This window comes from Desmodus rotundus, chromosome 5, assembly GCF_022682495.2.
Source record: "Desmodus rotundus isolate HL8 chromosome 5, HLdesRot8A.1, whole genome shotgun sequence".
NCBI lineage: Eukaryota > Metazoa > Chordata > Mammalia > Chiroptera > Phyllostomidae > Desmodus > Desmodus rotundus.
Window position 1 is genome coordinate 21588234 of NC_071391.1, and position 21980 is coordinate 21610213.

Consider the following 21980-nt stretch of genomic DNA (forward strand, 5'->3'; position numbering starts at 1 on the left):
TTAAGCCATTATTTAAGTATTTTTCTTTGTAAAAGTAGAGCATCCGAGAGCTGCTAAGTGAGTGCAGAAGGAGCCTGCACTGTGGTCGGTGGAGCAGGGCTGAGTCACAGGGCTGACCTATCGGTTTGAAAGAGTAATAAAGATTTGCCACCAGGGTTTGAATCACTGCACAGTTTTCAATGGTTTTTATTCTTTAACATATAACGATTAACTTATGTGAACAAGGAACTTGTATTTAAAAGGAACATAAATAAGAAACACTGAAGCTGAAAGCAAATCAATGACAAGACCAGGTGAAATGCAGAGGGGCCAAAGAAACATTCATAAGTCCTCGCATAAAGGTCTGTCTGGCCTTACCAGCAAAGTGCCAGGCTCTGTTCTAGCACAGTATTAGCTCATTTAATTCTCCTAATAATCTTGTGAGGTTAAGTACTATTATCACTGCCATTTACAGATGAGGAAACTGAGGCATAACAATGTGAAATGCTCAAGACCACAAGGCTATGGGGCATCGAGCCAAACGCTGTGTGGCATGCCCTCCCCAGCACTGAACGTGGTCAGTACCAAACCTGCGAACTGCACGCACAGGATCGAAATGATCCAACCGCTCTGAGGGGCGGTGCTAGCGTTTTTAAAACGGAGCTTAAAGGAGAAGCTGTAAAGTGGATTATCACTGATTTAGCTTTTAGTTCTTGGGGAACACAGGCTCACTTGTCATTTCAAAAGGGAAAAATTAAAACTGAGAATATTTTCCACTTAATAGAATTTGCTCTGAGCTTTGAGAGGGTATTTTCTCAATTAAAAATATTAGTCCACAGAGAAGAATTAATTGAAACTCACACAAGTTCAAATTTCAACCATAAACTTTCAAATTATAAAATGCAACTTTGAAGGCAATTGTGGGAATTAAATAAAAATAAGGGGGGGACTAACAATAAAATAAAATCATAATGAAAAAAATTCTTTAGAAAACACCATTGACATCGTATTAGAGATACAGCTAAGAAACTGATCGAAGAAAATCTCCAATAAACTCTCTAAATATATCATCCTAATATTCTTCTTTTATTAATTTATCATTTAAAACGCCTGCCATCCAATTTGCTGAATAATAAATTTAAGCTTATCGCTAATATGTGTATAATAACTTAAGGTTTTCTGCTCAACAATTTACTAGTGATTAAATGAGAATTTAACTTTTTCATTAACTAAATTGGAAATAAATCATAAAATTATTTAAACTGGCAGCAAATATTCTTTACTAACATTAAGAGCTTCTAAGTTTTTTTCCCTGGTTCTAGGTGAAATGCAATAAATATTATTATTTTATATTTAAAATGGAATTCAGATGCAAACATTATAAGACTGAATACAAAGACAAGAATCAAATTGCGGGGAGAGGAATGCAAAACACCCTTAAAAGACTGTGGAAATAAATCCCTGTGCATAGCAAAATAGGTTATACTTTCTCATACTTTCAAAAATGTAGGAAAACTTAAAAACTAGAGTTTTATATCAGCTCTTCGCTTTAATAAGCTCAACCATCCAACTCCTTGATTCTGAAAGTAAAATCTCTTTTATGTATTCCTATAAAACCATTTTATTATTTATGCTAACATGAGAATTATTCCACAATGAAAGACAAAGGTACAACTTCCTTGTGTGGGGTTGGACGGCTGGAATTGGAGTGGGGTGAAAGGCTGAAAAAACAAACAAACAAACCAGTAATACCACCTCGTTTTTTTCCCATTTTTCCCCAGTAAATTGCACACAGGGTGACATTAATATGCTCCCATTTCTATTACCCAAAAAGCATATGAAATGATAATAAAGCCATAAAGCCCTAAAATATACATACAACCTTTTCTTTGGCAAGAAAACAGCTATTTGTGCCACTAAAGCTGCTATCGATCACGTCCCCAGCGCTCCCCAGAGCACCAGGGGCCAGAAGGACGGGCACTGCCGACCCAGGCCACGGTTAGCGATCGGAGATGCACGGCTGAGCGGCTAACTGGAAAATGCCATCGGCTCGGGAAGACTTTCATAGCCAAACAACCCCGACAGGCTAGGGCCAGGCACATGGCTTGCCAGAAGCACACAGTGAAATGTAGCTGCTTGTCACATACGGCAATTCAAACCACCTTTTTCTTTTCAAAAATGCTGCATAAATTAGTCAAAGAAACTATTTTTGTATGGGTATTTATATTTTTGAAGCCCACAGTCATAGCTGCTGGGTGACATATTTGCATTTAGTTATAACGGTAAAGAAATTTTTGCTGTTTATATTTCCTCCAAGGGAACATTTTCAACAATGTGTTTTACATAGCTACTAATATTGTGGATTACAAGTGAAGGACGTTTGGCAAATTATAAAATAGAAGCACCCAGAAAAAAGGGAAAGAGGATTTTCTAGTAAGACACGCGAGGGAAAAGCGTGTGTGGACCTACGTCTAGTGGGAGCACAGTATCTCCAAGTGCGGCCTTCGGACAGAGCACACGCAGGCAGGGTTCCCCCCGTGCTCAGAGCAGCGGTGAGCTGCAGTTTCAGGATTAAAGACGCATCAACACGGGACTACTGTTGGTGTGCAGCGTGTCTGTACAAATCACATTATAGAGGCAGGGACACTTGGCGTCTAGTCACAAACAGCCATTACAATGCCTTAGACAAACGTACAGAAGGCATGGGATCTAACGGTCACCAAGAGCTGAGGGAATAATTATAATAATGACGGGAAGAGCACCGTGTATCGACACGTGGTGGGTGACAGGTAATGTGACAACTGCACTTGTGTTCCCTCATTTAATCTCCACCGTTACCCCACGACGTAGCTGTTACTATCATCCCCACTTTATTATGAAGAAAAAGGCAGGCAGAAGTGAAAGATGTTGCCGATCGTTGCAGAACGAATAACTGGCGCACCCTGTCAGCTACAGGAACCAGGCTGCAGAGCCCGCGTTAGGGTCTCGGCTGCTGCACCACGCTACCTACTAAACGTTCGGGAGGTTAGGAAACAAACACGCACCATCCGGGAATGGGCCCTGTCCTCGCAACTCCACACAGTCAGGCTCGCAGCACGTCACTTACTCTTCACGTAAACTCCAATATTCCATTTTAAAAACAATATGCTTACTACAGAAAATTTAGAAACTATAGGAAAAATGGGGAAGGGAGAGCACTTGGTTCCACTCACCAAAGATAAACACTCAACATTTTTATAACATTTTATTCTTCTCTGTACTTATACTTGTCCGTGTAGTCCTAACATTATAATCACTGTCTATATATAATTTTAAAACCACTTTCCCCAAATTTTTGAATATTTATTAATGTATATCACATTTAAAGAAATCACATTTTAATGGAAATTATTTTTAATGGCTAAGCATATTATTTTCTTCTGTTAAGTACCCTCTCTTACATCGCTACCCATTTTGTTTGACGGGATGTACTAACTTCAGGTTCTAGTAAAACCATTGGAGTATCCAACACGTTGCCCCACATTTTAAATTGGTTGGAAAGTACAGACTGCCCAGAGAAGAGCTCCCAAAATGACTGTGACAGCTGGCCTCAGGGAGTGAGCGGCCAGAGGCGGGAGAGGTTAATCAATGAACTACCACTGGGCAGAACCGACAAAAGACTGCTTACATTCCTGAGTGAACCTTGAAACTCTGATTTAACTCCCAGGTGGCTATTTCTGGGATTATCTACAGAGAATAACCGAGCGGCCTCCCACCAGGTGCCTCGCTTCTCTTCTCCCTGTGCTTGAACTTTCTGGACTGTTGCCCCCAGCCAATCCAAAGGAACGAACACTTCTTCCTTAGGGACTATGCACTTAGCCCAGAACTAGCTCTTCCTGACCTTCTCCCACCCCCTAAATCTACAGCCAATGCAAATTATTTCAAAACAACTTACATCTTTCTCCCTCAAACTGTTTGCATGAGAGCCCTTCAGCTCCTTCCAGCTCTGCTGCTGGTGGTTCAGGCTTCCTGCCCCAGGACCTGGTCCTTTCTCTGGCTAGCATTTGGCTCAAGGAACCCTTTCTTTTGTAAGAACCCTTTGGCTAGTAAATGTCTTTGTTTAACAACGGCATATATTTAAATTTAGATCTAAACGGGAATGACTGGCTTTCCTAGAGCCCAGAGGCTCTACGCTTGTTCCTAGAGGCACAAGCATATTTTCCATAAAAATGGAAACAGAAAATACACTATCAACAGAAAAGACTGCCAACTACATTCAAGTATGTAGAATATTGTATACACGTTTTTACATAAATATATATTTTAAATGATTATAAAAATGCCTATACTGTAAGAATGAGTAAGAATCTAACTGGGCCAGTGAGTGTGGCGATGAAACCTGCAGACAAGACTTCACAGGACATCTTAAGACAATCCGGTCCACAGAAAGGGGCTGAGCAGGCAGTAATTTTCACATTTGCAGCGCTGGGACTCCTGGGGTCCCAGAGATAGGACTTTTATTTTCTTGTGGTAAGAGTAAACCATTCCTTCTTTTCGATAAACTTTGAAATTGCTAGTTCTAAGCTTTAACCTATTGCCTTCTTTGTCTTCAAAATTCCACCTCAAATAGCCCTCTCTCATCCCTCAGGCCAGAATGCTCCTCATTCTCTGCTAGGGAATCCCAAACACTCAGCACCACTGATAAGGCTGAAATAACTTTTTGTTGTCTGATCATCATTGGCTATTAGTAGTCCTTAACACTAAAATATTTTATACACCTGGACTTAAAATGTATTATGTAGCAGGTAATACAACACTACAAAAAAGGGGTAAAAATAAAAGGTAACTTCATTTCAAGGAACTTCACATTTAAGAAACCTTCATCCTATTGAAAACAACCAAAATAAAGACTTACCACTATTTTGGCCAAGATGCCATCATCGTTTGCATCTAAGGTCACCACAGCTTTGTCAGTCTCTATTTCACACAAGGCATCTCCAGCACTCACGGCTTCACCTATAAAATAAGACTGGGTTTGGTTTGTCTTTTAAAGTATTAATTTTGGTATGTGAGTTGGTGTGTGTATGTGTGTGTAAAACATGAATAAACACCAAAATATTCAGTAGCTATTTCCGGGCTGTGGAACTATAAGTAATTCTCATTGTGTACGTAATATGTTTGCCTGTGCGTATATGTATGTTCTGTTGTATTTCCCAGAAACTCTATAATGGACATAATGATATATGTATATATTTTTTCAACTGAAGTTATTGGGGTCACATTGGTTAATAAAATTATATAGGTTTCGGAGGGTATAATTCTATAATACATCATCTGTATATATGTCTTGTGTGTTCACCACCCAACATTTTTTATAATAAAAAAAGCAAGTACAAAGATTACTGAGCAAATATTAAAAATGAAATCACACTTTGGAGACAGTAGCAATGAATGCATACCCTCCTCTTAAGAAATCAATTCCAGATGCCACACTCCTTCCTTTATGATATACTTCGACTACTATTCCACAAAGAGATAAGATTTACAATTAATAGCACTTCTGGGATAACATCGAGTTCAGAAAACCTGCTGGCACCACAGAGCATAAATAAATAAAGTATATTCAGCAAAAAGAGATAATCAAGATACGGTAAGGTCAAATAAGAAACGTTTCGTGCAACAGAAACAGTATGGAAACTCAAAATTGTTGAGCAGGGCCCAACTTGCTGGTTTCTAGATCTAGATTAGATTGGGGGTAAAGTATAGTAGCTTCTCTTGGAGTAAAGGGAACTAAAAGCCACCTTCTAAAGCCAGGGCACTCCAATCAGATTCTCCACTTAAAGCCGGGTCAGGGCTCCTCTATTCCTAACAGGAGGCTGATAAAATGTGCAATCCACACCGCTGGACGAGGACTGGACTTTAAGTAGCACTGGGGGTCTAGGAAGGTGGGGGAAGAAAACACTGCCTCAACACCAGGAAAGCTCCAAGCCAGCCTCTGGCTCCATTGCTGCACCTGCTAATATCTCTAATGTCAACAGCAAAATTCCGGATTAGAGGGTGGGGGAGGGAAAGAGTAGGGGACAGGTGGGAAGACATTAAAACACAAACAAACACCTTCCATTCAAAAGTAAATTACAGAACAAAGTTCCAAAAATATGAAGAAATCCAACGCTAAGAAAGAAAACCACAGAATCAGTAACTGGAACAGAAATTCATTTTAGATGCAATTCACTTAGTGAAACCTGCCAAAGATTTTAAAATAAGTTTCTGAGGATGTTCAGAAATATAGATGAAAAGGAAGACCCATCACAAAAACAAGAGACAGAAAAAACAGTAATGTGTAGGAATACAGAAATATCAGATAGAAAGAAAAAAACTAGACATCTTGGAAATAAATAAATCTTGGAAGCGAAATAAAAAGAAACAATCAACAGAGTATATTCTAGATGAACACAGTGAAGCCATTTGGTAAATTATAGATAGCAGTAAGGAACTACCTGAACTTAATACAGGCAGAAAAGAAGGTAGAAAGCAGAAGAGAGGAGTTAAGACATAGACTGAAATTGCAGTATTTGTTCAGTGGAGTTCCAAGGGAAGAGACTGGAGGGAATGGTGGAGAAGCAGTACATGAAAAGATAATTGCTGAGAATGTCTCAGAACTGAAAAGAGATGGGTACCCTCAAAATGCAAGAGTTCTGAAGGAGTTTGGAATAACAGCTATCTATGGTGTTCTAACTGGGAGGGGACAGGGAGTCTCGTGCCTTGGTGGAATTATTCTGTATCTTGATCTAGGTGGTGGTAACCTGAATACACGTGTATGCAAAAGTTAACTGAGCTTACACTTTCTGCAAGGAATAACTTGGTAAGAAAAGTTAACCAAAAAAGAGCATTAGACTGTATAAACATGAATCCACATCAGATACACTGTAGAGAAATTGCATGCTGTCAACAGTTAACAATCATAAAAGCTTTCAGAGGAAAAAAAAACCCCAGACTGCCTCAGTGGAATGACAGACTGAGAGTGTACTTGTCAGCAGCTGTGATAGAGTCAGAAGACAGTGGAGAAGTGTCTTCAAAGAGCTGAGGAAAAAGAACTGTCTGAACTCTAATATGTAGCCAAACCAACATTTAAGAATGAAGGAACAGTATTCTTTAGACATACAAAGGCTAAGAAAATTTACCACCTGCTGATGAGCTACTAATAGGATAATGGGATGGCGAGGTGAGTAGGAGTCAGACCAAGAAGACCGTCCTTTGCATGCTGTACAGAGAACCCTACAGAGCCAGATTACAGAATCTTACACACTTTGTTATATGACAGAGGCTTTAGTTGTTAAAATAGATTGTACTTCAAAAGGGCAGAAAAATCACACCTTTATGTTTCTGATATAACCATGGAAAAAACAACTGACCTAGGCAACCCAGCAATTAAATACTTCTAGAAAGAAATTCTGGCCATAGGAAAAGAGAAAATGATGTTTTATCACGAGCTCACCTATTTCAAATTCCAAAGACCCTTTAAGAACCACCCACAAATTCTACTTCAGCTATAGATCAACACAGACGATTTTGTTCCTATTCTCGAATAGGAACAGTGTTACAAGGAAGGCAGGGTAGTTACCAGGAACTCTTCCAGCTCAGACACAGGTCTGAGTCCAAGCTCTGACACCTGCTAGTAATCTTGACCAAGCTACTTATCTCTCTGACTGTCAGAAAGGTTTTGAATGTGCAGCTGTATATTTTTTTTAAAATCACAAAACTGGAAATGTTACTTTGCACATGCATCCTCAAATAAGACTTTGCAACATCTTTAGATTAAAATGTTAGGTATGTTATGAAGAACCATTAAGAACCAAGACTCACTGTAGCTCCCTAGTCCATACCCTGTTATTTCAAACAGATCATTCTGTTACAGAGCAAGGGCAGGGGGTGGTCCACGATAAATTATTACAGAAAGGATTCCCCCTTTCTGTCTCTGGAGGTTCCTTCCCCAACGCCCACCTGCTAGGTTCGAAATGCCCGCCACCAGAGGAAAGATGTCTCTCAATGCCAGAGACTGGTGAAAAGGAAAGGAATTGCTTATTTAAAAGTTACACAAACTTAGAGTAATGACTTAATGTCTTCAATAAGATAACAAAGTCCTTTAGAATACCCACAGATGCACAGTCCTTCCCTCTCCCTGTGCCCAGTCCGGGGTACCGTGTCTCAGGAAAAGAAGTAGAAGTCCATGATTCAGGCTCCCGGCACCATCAGCTGTGTGGCTGCTGCGATCTCCAGTTAATCCAAAGCCATGTGGCACCTTCTCATGGCCCACCAGCAAGAGTCCTCTCTCTCCTTTCTCTATGGCTGCAAAGTCTCTCCTGCTGCCTAAGCTGCGTGGCAAAAAGAAGCACTCCAAAACCACGTGGTTCTCTCTACTCTCCTTCAGAACCGCGTGGTCCTTTTCCCCACTTCAGAACCACATGGACCTCTATCTATCTACTTGCTTCAGAGCCTCGTGGTTCTCCCATTTACTTCAGAGACGCAAGGTCTCCTCCCCATTTACTTTGGAGCCACGTGGTCTACTCCTTCCTTCAGAGCCGCATGGTCTCCTCCTTTCTCCCCCAAAACCTTGTGGTCCTCCCCCAGTCAGCTCCACCTGCCAGCATCCCCGAATTCTTCCAGCTTTTCTGGGCTGCCATAGTAAGTCTGGGCAGGTGTGGCCCCATGGCATGGAGCCAATCATCTCCAAGCTCTCACACAAGCCCTGTAACCAGGGGGAGTTGCTTCCCAGTCCCATCTTGGGTGGAAGTCACTCCCATCTCCCTGGCTCAAAGCAGGGCCACAGCTATTTAACTTATCTATGAAACCAGTTAAAGGTTATAGATATGTTAAATGACTGTGCCAGGGGTTAGCTGCAAAGCTCTTGCTACCCAAAACAGCTCTGAATGGCCCTGTTCCATGTGTCCCATCCCCCCTGGCTCAGGCCTGTGGGGGTGAGGACATCCTACATACATTTTTCTAATATTTCCTGGACACCCCGAGTCCTGGACCCCATTACAAATCCCTTCTTGGGGCCCTCCTCTTGGCTGCACCCTGCTTCGATTCAGCACATATTAGTGTACAAGGCATTATACGAAGCACTGGGTATAAATACAATAGTAAGATATGGTTCTGTCCACAAGCTCACAGTTGAGAGGAGAAGACTGAGAAGCTAGGACAGAGCATCAAGGTTGGCATGGGGTGACAGACAGCTCCTCAGCTGCTATGTGGGTGGCTGATGGGGTGTAGAAGAGATGGCAGCCTTGCAGAGTCCCTGTGCCATCTCCTCGTGGGCAGCCGAAGTGGAGCGGGCCTGGAGCAAGAGTGAGGGCCCCAGGAGGGGCCAGAGTAGAGGCCCACCCGGGAGCCGCTCCCCAGCACCAAAGCCAGCATCATCATCCTGTTCCTTTGTCGTGATGGGCAGGCAGCTGCCAGAGCAGAGGAATAGAGTACAAGGAGGCTTCTCTTTCTCTCAGACATTCTGGGAAGGAAGTGGAGTCTTGATGAAACACAGTTAATGGTGAAGTTTATGTTATTAACCTAAACATACCCTGTGCCTTTCACAAAATCATTTCTTCTGCCAAAAATTAAAAATAAAAGTCTTCCTTTAAAACACAGGTGGCAAACACAAGGCCCGCTGGCCGAATCTGGCCCTCCACCTTGTTTCTACCTGGCAGCAGCGCCGAGCTCTCACTTAACAGTTAAGGAGTAGTTACATTTACACAGTCCTAAAATTATTTCGGCCCTTTGAAGGCAACCACGAGGCTGACGTGGCCCCTGGGGAAAATGAGTTCGACACCCCTGCTTTCAAAGACATATGTTAATAGTAGAGGCAGAAGAGTTAGTTTTTATCTGTAAGACCAAATAAATCAAACCTACTTTAATGTTCACTTTTTTAAAAAAGTCCCTTTTTTGTGCTATGTTGAACCATCATGACAACCGTGATGGGGACAAAAATAACTCAATCGGTTTATTCAACAAACATTTACTAGCCGCCTCTCGGTGTAAGACACTGTGCACGGGGCTGCGGTAAAAACCGTCAGACAGCCGAAGACCAGCTTCAAGAAACCCCTAATCAGGTTAAGAGTACAAACAAACCAGCGGGTGCTGGTTCCATCCAACGGGCGCCTACAGCAGTGTGGGGAGGCAGAAGGCGCCCCTCGTCAGCAAGTTTGCCACTCTTCACTTCATCACACACGAGAAAAGAACATTATCAGCACGGCCCAAGACCCCAGGCAACCCGGCTCCTGGGCCATCTGAAGTTGTGTCCGGGGGGCCGAGGGCACGCACGGCAGTTTGAGGAGGCAACTGCGAGGCAAAGTTCTAACTCCCTTACACGCTCCTGACCTGTTCCATTTCATCGCATTGCTCATGTCAGCAAACAGTGACTCACGCGGCAAGTGGGTACCGTATTGGACGGTGCAGACACGGAGCACTTCCAGCACCAGACAAAGTTCGACTGATAACGCTGTAATCTAGAATTCCGCTCACCAACTCTAAAATAATGACACAACAGAAATACTGCCTGCAAGAGTAAAGAAGCGTAACAATGGAATGCCGGTTAGCAACGAAAGGAATGAACTGCTGATAATAATATGCCACAATGTGAAAGAACCTTAAAATCATGCTGAATGGAAGGAGCCAGTCACAAAAGACTATTGTATGAAGTTATGTGATTCTATTTACATGAAATGTCCAGAAAAGGCAAAAATTTAAGGACAAAAAGCAGGTCAGGGTTGTTTAGGGCTAGTGATAAAAGAAGGAAGTCACAGCAACCGGGCACCAGGTATCTTTTGGGGTGACAGAAATAGTCTAAAACTGGATTGTGGTAATGGCTGCAGAACTCTATACATCTAAAAGTCACTGAATTGTACACTTAAAGTAAGTAAGTGTTATGTTATATAAATTATTCCTCAATAAAGCTGTATTAAAATAGAGGTATACTGAAAAAACATTGGTATTTGTGAAATACCCATTTGAAAAAATTTCCATTTTAGCACCACAAACATGTTAGAGAAACACCCCCCAAAATAGAATTCAAAGCCTCTTCTACCAGCAGATGCTAGAGACCCATATAACTCTCTGGAGGTACCTAGTGATAACACTTCAGGGACAAACTCCTTCGAGATAGTTTTACCTCTGAGTTTGAAACACTCTATGATAGTCTAAGACTTACCCACAACTACTTGAAATACTAAAGATTCCCAGCCACAGGAAGAAGGGATACCCAATAAAATGACAGAAGGAGCGAGAACACCAGGAGCGGCAGCAGCAAGTGTCACTGGTGAAACACACTCTGCCTGTTCCAGACCCATGTATGGTCAGGTCCCTCCCCTACCGGCCTCAGCCCAGCGTGGTTCCATGTTTCAGGGTGTGCTCTTAACTACCCCGAGAAAGAAAACAATGTTTCTCATACCCTCAAATATCCTCTTGCCAAAGAGGTGACAAGAATATTTCCTTCCTTTGTTACTTTAACAAATTTGACCTGCCAAATGATGAAAAAGTAAACTACATCCACTTTAATTAAACTGAAAATATCAGAAGCACACTTTCCCCCCAAATAACAAACTTGTAACAAAAGTGTGGAATTATAACTCAATTCACCTTTCAAGAAATGTTGTGTTACCTAGCACTTTAGAAGTGTTTTCTCCACTACTTTTACGCTGCGTATTCTTTACTTAATCCTCAGACCGAAATTAAGTATTATAACACTCATATAACTATAACTTTTCAAGCGTTAGATCAACGAAGATGGGAAGAATTTACATATTATATTATTGCATGTTGCTGTTTCTTAAAAAAAAAGAAAATGGAATTAAGTTATCAGAGAATTCTAAATCCAGGGACATACTTTAGGTCTCATCTATTCAACTCATTCCCAGATATATCATGGCAGATGGAAACCCCAAGAGACAAACCGTGATTCCTAGGTCAGCATTCTTTTCACCGTACTCTTATTGCCTTGGCTTAAAACACGCGTGCACGCACACACGACTTTAGTAATAGTAATTGTAACAGTCAGATTTTCAAGAAACTTTGGCAGGGGTGTCCAACCTTTTGGCATATCTGGGCTACGCTGGAAGAAGAAGAGCTGTCTTGGGGCACACATTAAATACACAAACACTAATGAAAACTGATGAGCAAAAAGAAAGGTCTGTGCATAACTTTCCTGATACCCACCACCACAGATAAGCAGAAGTCCTCACATGCAGCCCCCGGGCTGTGGGTTAGACACCCCTGCGTCCATTAAAGGTTATCAGATTAGCCTTTGCTTAAAAACAAATTAGATTCACGATGAGCTACAACACTATGCTGTTTTATCAAAAAATTTCAATATCGTAATGTTTGAGGCTTTAAACTTACTGTTTTAAATGGTGATCATACATTAATAAAGAACCCAAGATAAATTTAAAAAATACAGCCAATAAGAAAAAAATGTATATAAAAAGTTTTCTTCCAGAAAACTATAAATTATTTTAATTATTTTAATATATAAATTATTTTAATACAGAATGTCTGAACCAAGTTATCATGAATATATCAAATATCAAACATATGTAGGCATGTACAGTCATACCCATGTGAATAGTACATAAAGTTAATAAAAAGAAGTAAAGTATGCTCAATTAAATCACAAAGATGGTAAACTTAAAAAGAAGCCAGCAAATAACTGAGAAACAAGGATTTAAGTTGCTCTGAGTTAATTATAGTGTATTAGCAAATAAACATTTCTCCTCAGTTAACAGGACACAGAATTTTAAGAACAACCTTCAGGAAGACATGCTGCAGGGGCTTAAAGAGCATCTTGGCTTTTTCTATGTAAAAATAGCACATCGTAATCAAACAGAAAAGAGAACAGAACGATGAGGCCATTTGTCTCTGGGCTCTTCATCCTGCTCTCTATATTCTAATGGGTGTGAATAACTTATCAGATTGCCAGTGAGCTAGAAGTCCGAGAGATGAATGTGGTCTGAAGAATCCCCTTATCTACTGGTCTACCAGTTCTCAAAGTATAAGAAGTACCCATCTTTTTATAGTAACCCTGAAAGGCTGTTCTCTGTCTGCATTATTATTTAATGACACCAACACTCCATCATGATGAATTTGGAAAGAGCTCTGTAATTTATGAGGAAAAAAGTTAAAAATAGATTCCAACTGATTACATTATTTATAAAGGTGAAACTTTCTTAGATACTGATAATTATTTTAAAAGATGGCAACAGCCATACGGAGCCAATTACTCGAAGTGCTTCCTAATGAGGTACTGGCTGTTCCAATTATATGACACGTTTTTCTCAAATTCTAGAAAAGTCTCTGTCCCTTTTTCTTTGGCTATTTACTTCTTCCCCATTCCCTCTTTCTTTCTTCTTTTGGAATCCCTCCGACTGGACTATTGACTGAGTCTCATTTTATTCTTCACGTTCAACTTCTCTTTCATATTTTCTACTGCATTGTCTCTCTGTGCTGCACACAAGCTAATTTTTTCAGGTTGGCCTTCAGTTCATAAACTCTCTGGTCAGTCATGTTTACCTCACTTTTACCCAACCTTGGGTTTCTGTTTTTTAATTTTAGAAACAATATTTTTCATTCGTAAACATTCTATTTGTCATTTCAAATCTGTCTAGACTTTTTAGATAGTGTGTGTCTTTTTTAATATTTTTGATTCTTTCTTACATGTTTAATTACTCCAAACACACATTCATTTTGTGTATCTAGCAATTCCAATGAACTGAAGTTCTTCGAAGTCTAGTTCTGTGGCTAGCTGTGACGCCTAATGACTTTGGCCAGTATGACGGACACAGAATTCCTAGAAGTAGAATTGCCTGGACGTTGACAAATTCTCTTCACCAGGGTTTATATTATTTTGTATTTCCTCCAGAAATGTATGAAAGTGCCTGCTTCCCCCACTGCCTCCTCAGCCTCATCAACCGAGCAGCTTGTCAAACTTTCTCATTTCTGTCACTATGATTGGTAATAAATGCTATCTCAGTGTAGTATTAGTTTGCTTATTTCCTATTAAGTGTCTTTTCATATGTTTAAAGGCAATTTGCAATTCTTTTTCTGAAAACCATTTGTTCATATATCTTTCCCATTTTCCTACTGAGGTAATAGTTTTCTTATTCCCTAAATTTTAGGGATATTAACCCTTTGTGATTATAAATATCCTTCTCCAATTTGTCACTCATTTTTTACTTACTGTGTTTTCAGCCATACAAAAGTTACGATTTTTATCGCCAAATTTATCAACATTTCCCTTATTGCATTTGGATTTGGAGCTGTAGTTAGGGTGTTTATTTCACTTCCAGGGTCAGAGGAATTCACTGTTCTTTCCCCTAGTACTTGTATAATTTCTTTTTTTGTATATTAAGTGTCTGATTCATTTGTAATCTTTCCTTGGCATAGTACAAAGACTAAACCTAATATTGTCTTCCTTCATTATACATTAAAAACCCATGTTCAACTAACTGTTTATTTTTTCATTTTCTATTCAGTTCTATTATTCTGTCTTTTTAAGTACCGATACCATAGTTTTATTTATAGGGGCTTAAAAATATATGTCTCAATATATAATAGAGAAACAATCTTCCTCCACCGTTCTTCTGTCCAGAGTTTTCCTTATTATTCTTACTTATTTGTTCTTCCCGATGAAATTTATAATCAACCTGTAAAGCCCCAGGAAACACACACAGAATCATTATAAAGCTATAAATTAACTTAAGGGGATTGACAAATTTATAATGTTGAAACTAAAAGTTAAGTATTAGGACTAAAACTTGGGGGGAAAACCCATAAAATACTTTACCATTCTCTGCTTTTGAAAAGTGAACCCAGAAAACCTTTGCTACATTACCATGAAAAAATTATACTGAAAAAACTTAGATTAACTACCAGAGAAACCTGATTTATTCCATTTATCATGTATTGTGTAACACAAGTGATTAGGGAAAAAATGATCAGATCACATGGGGCATTAGTAATGTACTTGCTCACCTTCCTTTTTAAGCCATTTCACAATGTTCCCTTCTTCCATTGTCGGAGACAGGGACGGCATCAGTATCTTGACAGGGTCAGCTGAAATCAAAAAAAAGGGAAGATTAGCCACAAAAATATAATGTACCTCACAAGGCATCCATAAGAAGTTCAAGTAAATTAACACTAAATTTAATTTGAGAAAGAAAATATTCCGAAGTTGGAAAGACTCGCAAATGGTCAAAATAAGTATCCAGGTCATAGTAAAGAAACATAAAATTCTCAACTTTTTAAAATTAAAACTTTTTTGGAATATTTTTGACTCCTGTCTCATGGTCCCCCAGTACTCTGTACATATTTTCAAGCCAGGTGTTTACAAGATTAAAAAATAGAAAAGTTGATTTATGTTTCATCTTCACCCTCTCCTTCTGCTGCAAAAAAATATTTACAGGTAAAATGATCCAAGAAAAAGACAAATAAAAAAGAAAAAAAGCAAGGGTTCTGATAACCTACAACAAAATAATCACGATAGACTTTAAGAAATTGGTTGTTTTTATTATACTACACTATTCAGGAATCAAAGGTTTTTATGATGTGCACTTAAGGCCTTAAATGATCCTACGAACCACTGTTAATGAACTTAATTTAAAAAAGGGTAAATGTAAAAAAATAAGGAAATTGGTTGTGTTTTTACTTTCTTCTAATACTACACTGTTCTTGGCTGGTACATTGAAAGGAAAGGTTTGTCTCGGCGAGTGAACCCGAACGGTTAAATTAGCCTCAGGTTGTACGGCACATTACAGTTCCACTGGGGGTCCGAGAAGGCAGACTCTGACCGGGGTGACCTCTCCAAGAGGCACAGCCACTTCTTCCTTAAATATCGAAAAAGGAGATGCTCTAAAACATTTGGCTGGACGTGCTTCCCAACAGTCACCCACCGAACAGGACCATAGTCACAGAGCACACAGCTATTATACTACAATTTACATAAAGTTTATACTAATAAAATTGTTAACAGCACGCTCCAGCTCTAGCAGTAGCCATGGTAACAAACCTATTCTCTCCTCAGATTATTCAACAATCTGACCCCATAGAGCAAAACACACTGCATATCTAACATATTTCAAATGTGGAGGAGAACAGAATGGGGTTTCTTTTTTTCCCACTGATATTTTAGGGTTAAAAGGGTACTGAATGCTAATATTAAATGAAGTTAGGACTTTAGGTCAAGATGGAGGCATTAGTGACCACACTTTGCCTCCTGGAGCAACAACAGAAAAAATTACTAGATCTCAAAATAAATAACACACGGAACCGTCAGAAAATCGAGTTGTATGGAAGTCTGACAACCAAGGATGTGAAGAAGTCGCATTTATCCAGACGGGTAGCAGGGGCGGAGATGCAGAATGGGCAGAAAGGCATAGAGACACCGTGCGGCGTGGAGAGGTGGCAGAGGCAGAATGGGTGGTCCTACATTCACCTATGGTGGATAAAAATCAGGAGGGATACCTTTGGAGTGAACAATCCCAGCCTCAGGCTTGACCACACAGCCCAGGATTCCAGGGCCAGGAAGATAAATCCCTATAACTCCTGCCTGAAAACCAGTGGGGGTTGGGGTGGCGGAAGAAACTGCTGGATTTTCAGGAGACTCCACTTAAAAGGCCCACACAGACTTAGAACATATGCAGACCCACCCTCCTCAGGGATTCAGCACCAGGGCAAAAGCTGGAAGGGCGCCAGTGGCATGCAGGGAGTAAGTGCAGTGACTGGAAACAGGGCGAGTGCTGGCACACCTCCAGAAGCCAGGCGGCAGCACTGTCCCTGTATTGTCCCCTCTCTGAGCCCTACCCCCAAACAGAGCCACAAAGTAGTGAAGCAGGTTGCCCTGCCCTGGCAATTACCTAAAACTTCGTCCCACACAGTTTACAGGTGCCTTTTCTGCAATAAGCCACGATACTAAGAGAAGGAGTCAAAGGAGCTCTACCTAATACACAGAAACAAACACAGGGAGGCTGCCAAATTGAGGAGACAAAGAAATATGGCCCAAATGAAAGAACGGAACAAAACCCAGAAAAAGAACTAAGCAAAATGGAGATAAGCAACCTATCATACATAGAGTTCACAACTGGTGATTAGGATGCTCAAAGGACTCACTGAGTACTTCGACAGCATAAAAAACGCCCAGGCAGAAATGAAGACTACACTAAGGGAAATAAAGAAAAATCTACAGGGAACCAACTGTGGAGAGGATGAAGCCAGGATTCAAATCAACAATTTGGAACTTAAGGAAGAAATAAGCATTCAACCAGAGCAGCAAGAAGAAACAAGAATTTAAAAAAAAAAACCGAGGATAGTATAAGGTGCCTCTGAGACATTTCCAAACGTGCCAATGTCTGAATCAACAGGGGTGCCAGAAGGAGAAGAGGAGGAGCAAGAAACTGAAAGATTATTTTAAAAAATAATGAAAGAAAACTTCCCTAATTTGGTGAAGGAAATAGGCATACAAGTCCGGGAAGCACAGAGAATCCCAAACAAGTTGGACCAAACAGGCCCACACCAAGACACATCATAATTAAAATGCCAAAGGTTAGAGATAAAGAGAGAATCTTAAAAAAGCAAGAGAAAAGCAGAGTTACCTACAAAGGAGTTCCCATAAGACTGCCAGTGATTTCTCAAAAGAAACTTTGCAGGCAGGAAGGGACTGGCAAGAAGTATTCAGAGTGATGAAAAGCAAGGACCTACAACCTAGATTACTCTATCCAGCAAAGCTGTCATTTAGAATGGAAGGGCAGATAAAGTGCTTCCCTGACAAGGTAAAACTAAAGGAGTTCATGATCACCAAGCCATTGTTACATGAAATGTTAAAGGTATTTACTTAAGAAAAAGAAGATTGAAACCATGAACATTAAAATAACAACAAATTCACAACTATCAACAACTGAATCTTAAAAAACAAACTAAGCAAATAAGCAGAACAAGAACAGAATCATAGTTATAGAGATCATTTGTAGGGTTACCAGCTGGGAGGCAGAAAGGGGAGAATTGGGGAAAAGACACAGAGATTAAGAAGCATAATTGGTAGGTACAGAATAGGCAGGGGGAGGTTAAGAATAGTATAGGAAATGGAGAAGCCAAAGAACTTATATGCATGACCCATGGACATGAACTAAGGGGGTTGGGGGGGTGGTTGCTGGAGGGAATGTGGATACCACATGGGGGGGCAAAGGAGGAAAAATGGGGACAATTATAATAGCATAATCAATAAAATATATTTTTAAAATGTAAATACATAAAAAGTAAAAAAATGAGGTTAATTATTTCCTTTGGGAAACTGAACTAATTCACTGTAATTTCAAACACATTCCTACTGCTTCATGATAAAGGAATTCCACCTCTGAAGCATTTGGAAGGAAGCTTCCGTCCTCTTTCCCTTTTTCATTCTTTCCTCTCTAAAGGACTGGGCATATATTTGCCTCAGCCTTTTCCTCTTTTTCTTTTAAGATCTGCTTACGTGTAGGGAACCTGTAGTTCCCTTTCAGTCCTTCCATATGTTAGGAGTAAAGGGACCCGACTCTCAAAGGCAGAGAGCAAGCCCATCCCTCTTGGTACCCACCATCAGGACCCCCTGGGGGTGGTGAGGCAGGTATTCAGGTGTGTGTGTTTGCTTTGTCCACACAAACTCTCCCTCTCAAACAAAAGCCCAAAGTCTAAGCATGGGCTTGTACTGAAGTCCAGCTATAGAAGGCCAAGCATCTAAGTCGCATTCTCCAACCTAATAAAACCATCAGCATTAAAACCATTATTTTTGATTTCTATAAGCTTTTTTGCCTCTCCCTCAATTGGTACTGAACTCTAAGAATCAAAAAGAATTATCATTCCTAATACTCCCCAAATAACAAAGCCCCAACGAAACTCCAAGTCGACAACACACCCATTCCATCAATGAGAAAACTACAGTGCAGACTGATGAAGGGATCTGAATTCTGCCTGACTCTCAAGGCTCTCTGTACTCTCTTACACTGTACAACCTCTCGTCATTAATTACAAGATAGGGTCATCAACTCATCACCTGTTATTTATAGCCTATTGATCCAGAAATTCAAACATAAACCAGACATATCAAGTCCACGTGAGCATTCTTCTTATGTCCAATAGAATATCCTAATGAACACTTTCCCTACTGTGGGCATAAAGAATTCCTGTACTAAGAAGCCACTTCTACTATGACAATGAATATTTTGAGTTTGGAAGGGAAGAGGTAATCTTTTAAGTGCATTAAATGCGTATCTTGAAAATAAGGGAGAAAAAAACATAGCCACAATGCATTTCCTCACTCCCGATTTATTGTTACAGAGCAAACACAGTGAGAACAGGCTGAGGGACCTGTGTACTGTGTCTCTCCACAGCCTTCACTGTAACAGTTTCACTTAATTTCCAAGTGTCCTCCAGTTGAAAAGCAAATTATGTCTACAATATAGCTTTAAAAACTCTTATTTTTTCCTTAGTAAAATAAGTCCTCATGGGCTAAAATAGGTACTGTGAATAGGTGCAAAACCATGCAGACCACAATATCCGACCTCAGGGCACTGATGTCTATAAAACAGTGGAGCACTGAATTCTGAGTGAAGTAAAGTAGAATTCGGGAAATGCATTTAGGTTAAACACACAAACACAGGCAAACTTGCATTGTAACATTAGGGGGCATCTCCAAATCCACACCAGAACAACCATATGCTTAACTGCAAGAATTCTTAAGCAGCAGTCAAAGCTTTCCACCGCCAATACATTAGGAAGTAATAAAATAAGCTTTCTCATCCCCTACATTATTTGTATACATACCATCTTTTTTATTTTTTACATGGCTTGATGAAAAAAAATAAAAACATTTGCCTATAGAATGTAGAGCCAGCCTAGGCCTGAGCATTTAATTTTTTAAAGCCCAAAGTGGAAAAAAGAAAAAACCCAAAAAACCTACAATCTAATATCACCATGATAAGAGGCCAACCTCTCCTGGAAAAACACAGTTTAAAACAAATCCCAATTTGTTGCTTCTAACAAAAAACGTCAAGGCTGAGATAGAGTATATCATATGCACTTACATATTAAATTTATATCAAATAGAGTTCCACTTCAAAGAAACAAAGTAAATGGACTTTACTGCTTCTCTGTGCAGATTCCAATTTATGACAAAAATGAAATGACTCTCTCGAAACAAAGTCTGTCTTCAATATTTTTACATCTTGGTTCTAGTTGCCTTGATACAATTCAAATTTATTTTATGATTCTATCTGCCATTATAATCTCTCACCTAAGAGACCTTCATATTTCCATTATTCCTGACATTAAAAAGTCTATTATGAAACTTTTGCATTTATTATTTTCCAAATTACTACATCAAAAGCCTCAAAATTATTCGTATTTTAAAATAAAAAGAACATAACCATTCCTCATACAGCCGCCCTTCGTGGATGAATTGAAATTGCTTCTCTAAATAATGGCAATAAAACACAAAAATTGTGTAATAGATCGCTATCCTCCCTCTGAAACAAAGGTGACGAAAACAAAGAAGGACGTCCTGGACATCTCCATTACTCAGTACTACCTTGTGATGGATTATACTGGCTTCCCGTGGAAAGCAAAACGTGCAATGTATTTTCTGATTTATCCCCAAACTGTCGTGCTGTAAAACAATGTCAAACATAGCACTGATTTATTAATAATGGCACATATTTCATTCTAGTATATCTTCTTTCACCCGGAACATTATACACAGCTTTTTCAAGTGTATTTTTCCGGCGGAAGAGTAGTGATGCAAGTACAATACCAGCTTTGAGCGACAGGGCTGCGCATAAGTAATATCCACCCTTTACAGATCAATTCTGCTGAGATAGTGTGGGTTTTTCCAGACTCCTCAGAATTTTAACCGATCCCTAATATTGTTTAATTTCGCTATAAATTAAATATCCCTTCCTTTTTCATTCCAGTAAGCAGTACATTATTCAGGAGGCCTTGAAATGTGCACCAGTTGTATTTCCTACAAACGAGTGGGCATGCCTATGGGCAAGAATACAGAAAATGTGGGGTTTTCCCTCCACTGGTCACGCAGGTTATTGCAAGCAGTAAAAATACCACAGTTAATAAAAATACCCCAAATTTAGTTCGAATTTAACACCTTTGTAGTCATTTTAATGATCTATTCCTTTCTATCAGGCTAACAAACTATACTAATGGCTTTTAAAGTCTGTCCTTCTATAGAGGTTTAAACAATACTTAAGATGATTATGGTAATGTACACTTCCAGTTTATATTTAAATATACTGATTTTAAAAGTCCCTACTCAGAAAAGTCTCAGAAATCACTTAAACTATCTTAATCTTTTTTTTCTTCCTCAACAGAATGACACAACAAATTAAATTTTTTTGCTTAGTATATTGCTGCTTTACCTGCCACATTGGGCACACGAGAAATCTATAAATCACTGAATTTTACAGCAGTGTCTCTGAGCAATTCTTACATTTCTTCAAGTCTGCTCTTCCAATCCTTCTACACAAAATTCCGTCTTCAATATCAAATGCGGCACACTAATCTAATTGTAGTTTCTTGTTCCCTAAAGTATTTCTTTTACCCTAAGAGCAATAATACTTATACTTCAGGCCAATCAATTAAAGCTTTAAACTGATGATCCACGTATCAGTTCTGAAAGTTCTCAAGATTCAAAAACAGCTAAGACAAACAGACAACATTCTAATGCAGATCAAACTGCTCTGTGGCTAAGAGGAAGGAGACCCAGGCTCCCCTACGCGGCAGAAAGTAATTGAGGAAACTCAGCACTTGACACGTGTAGCTCAGGCGTCACTCCAGCCCATTTACACCACTATGACCCAAACACGGAGATCGTGAAATGAAGACAGGACACATGAAGGGGGAAAGTACCCAGTACTTTTTTAGTGTGGCTCCCTGTTCCTAACATTAATTTGCTTCTTTATTAGGAAGAGATGCTGCTCCTTTAATCACCTCTCTTTTCAAGGCAA

The 21980-nt window shown here is 39.7% G+C and overlaps 1 protein-coding gene across 1 annotated transcript in view; it reads right to left on the reverse strand.

Annotated features, from left to right (window-relative positions):
- PDHX (pyruvate dehydrogenase complex component X) overlaps nt 1-21980 on the reverse strand; it is a 64986-nt gene that overhangs the window by 34999 nt on the left and 8007 nt on the right. The window contains exons 2-3 of the mRNA XM_024558777.4: nt 14971-15051; nt 4874-4974 (exon numbers count right to left, since the gene is read on the reverse strand). Of these exons, the coding sequence (XP_024414545.2) occupies nt 4874-4974; nt 14971-15051 (182 nt within the window). The remainder of the gene's footprint in view (nt 1-4873; nt 4975-14970; nt 15052-21980) is intronic.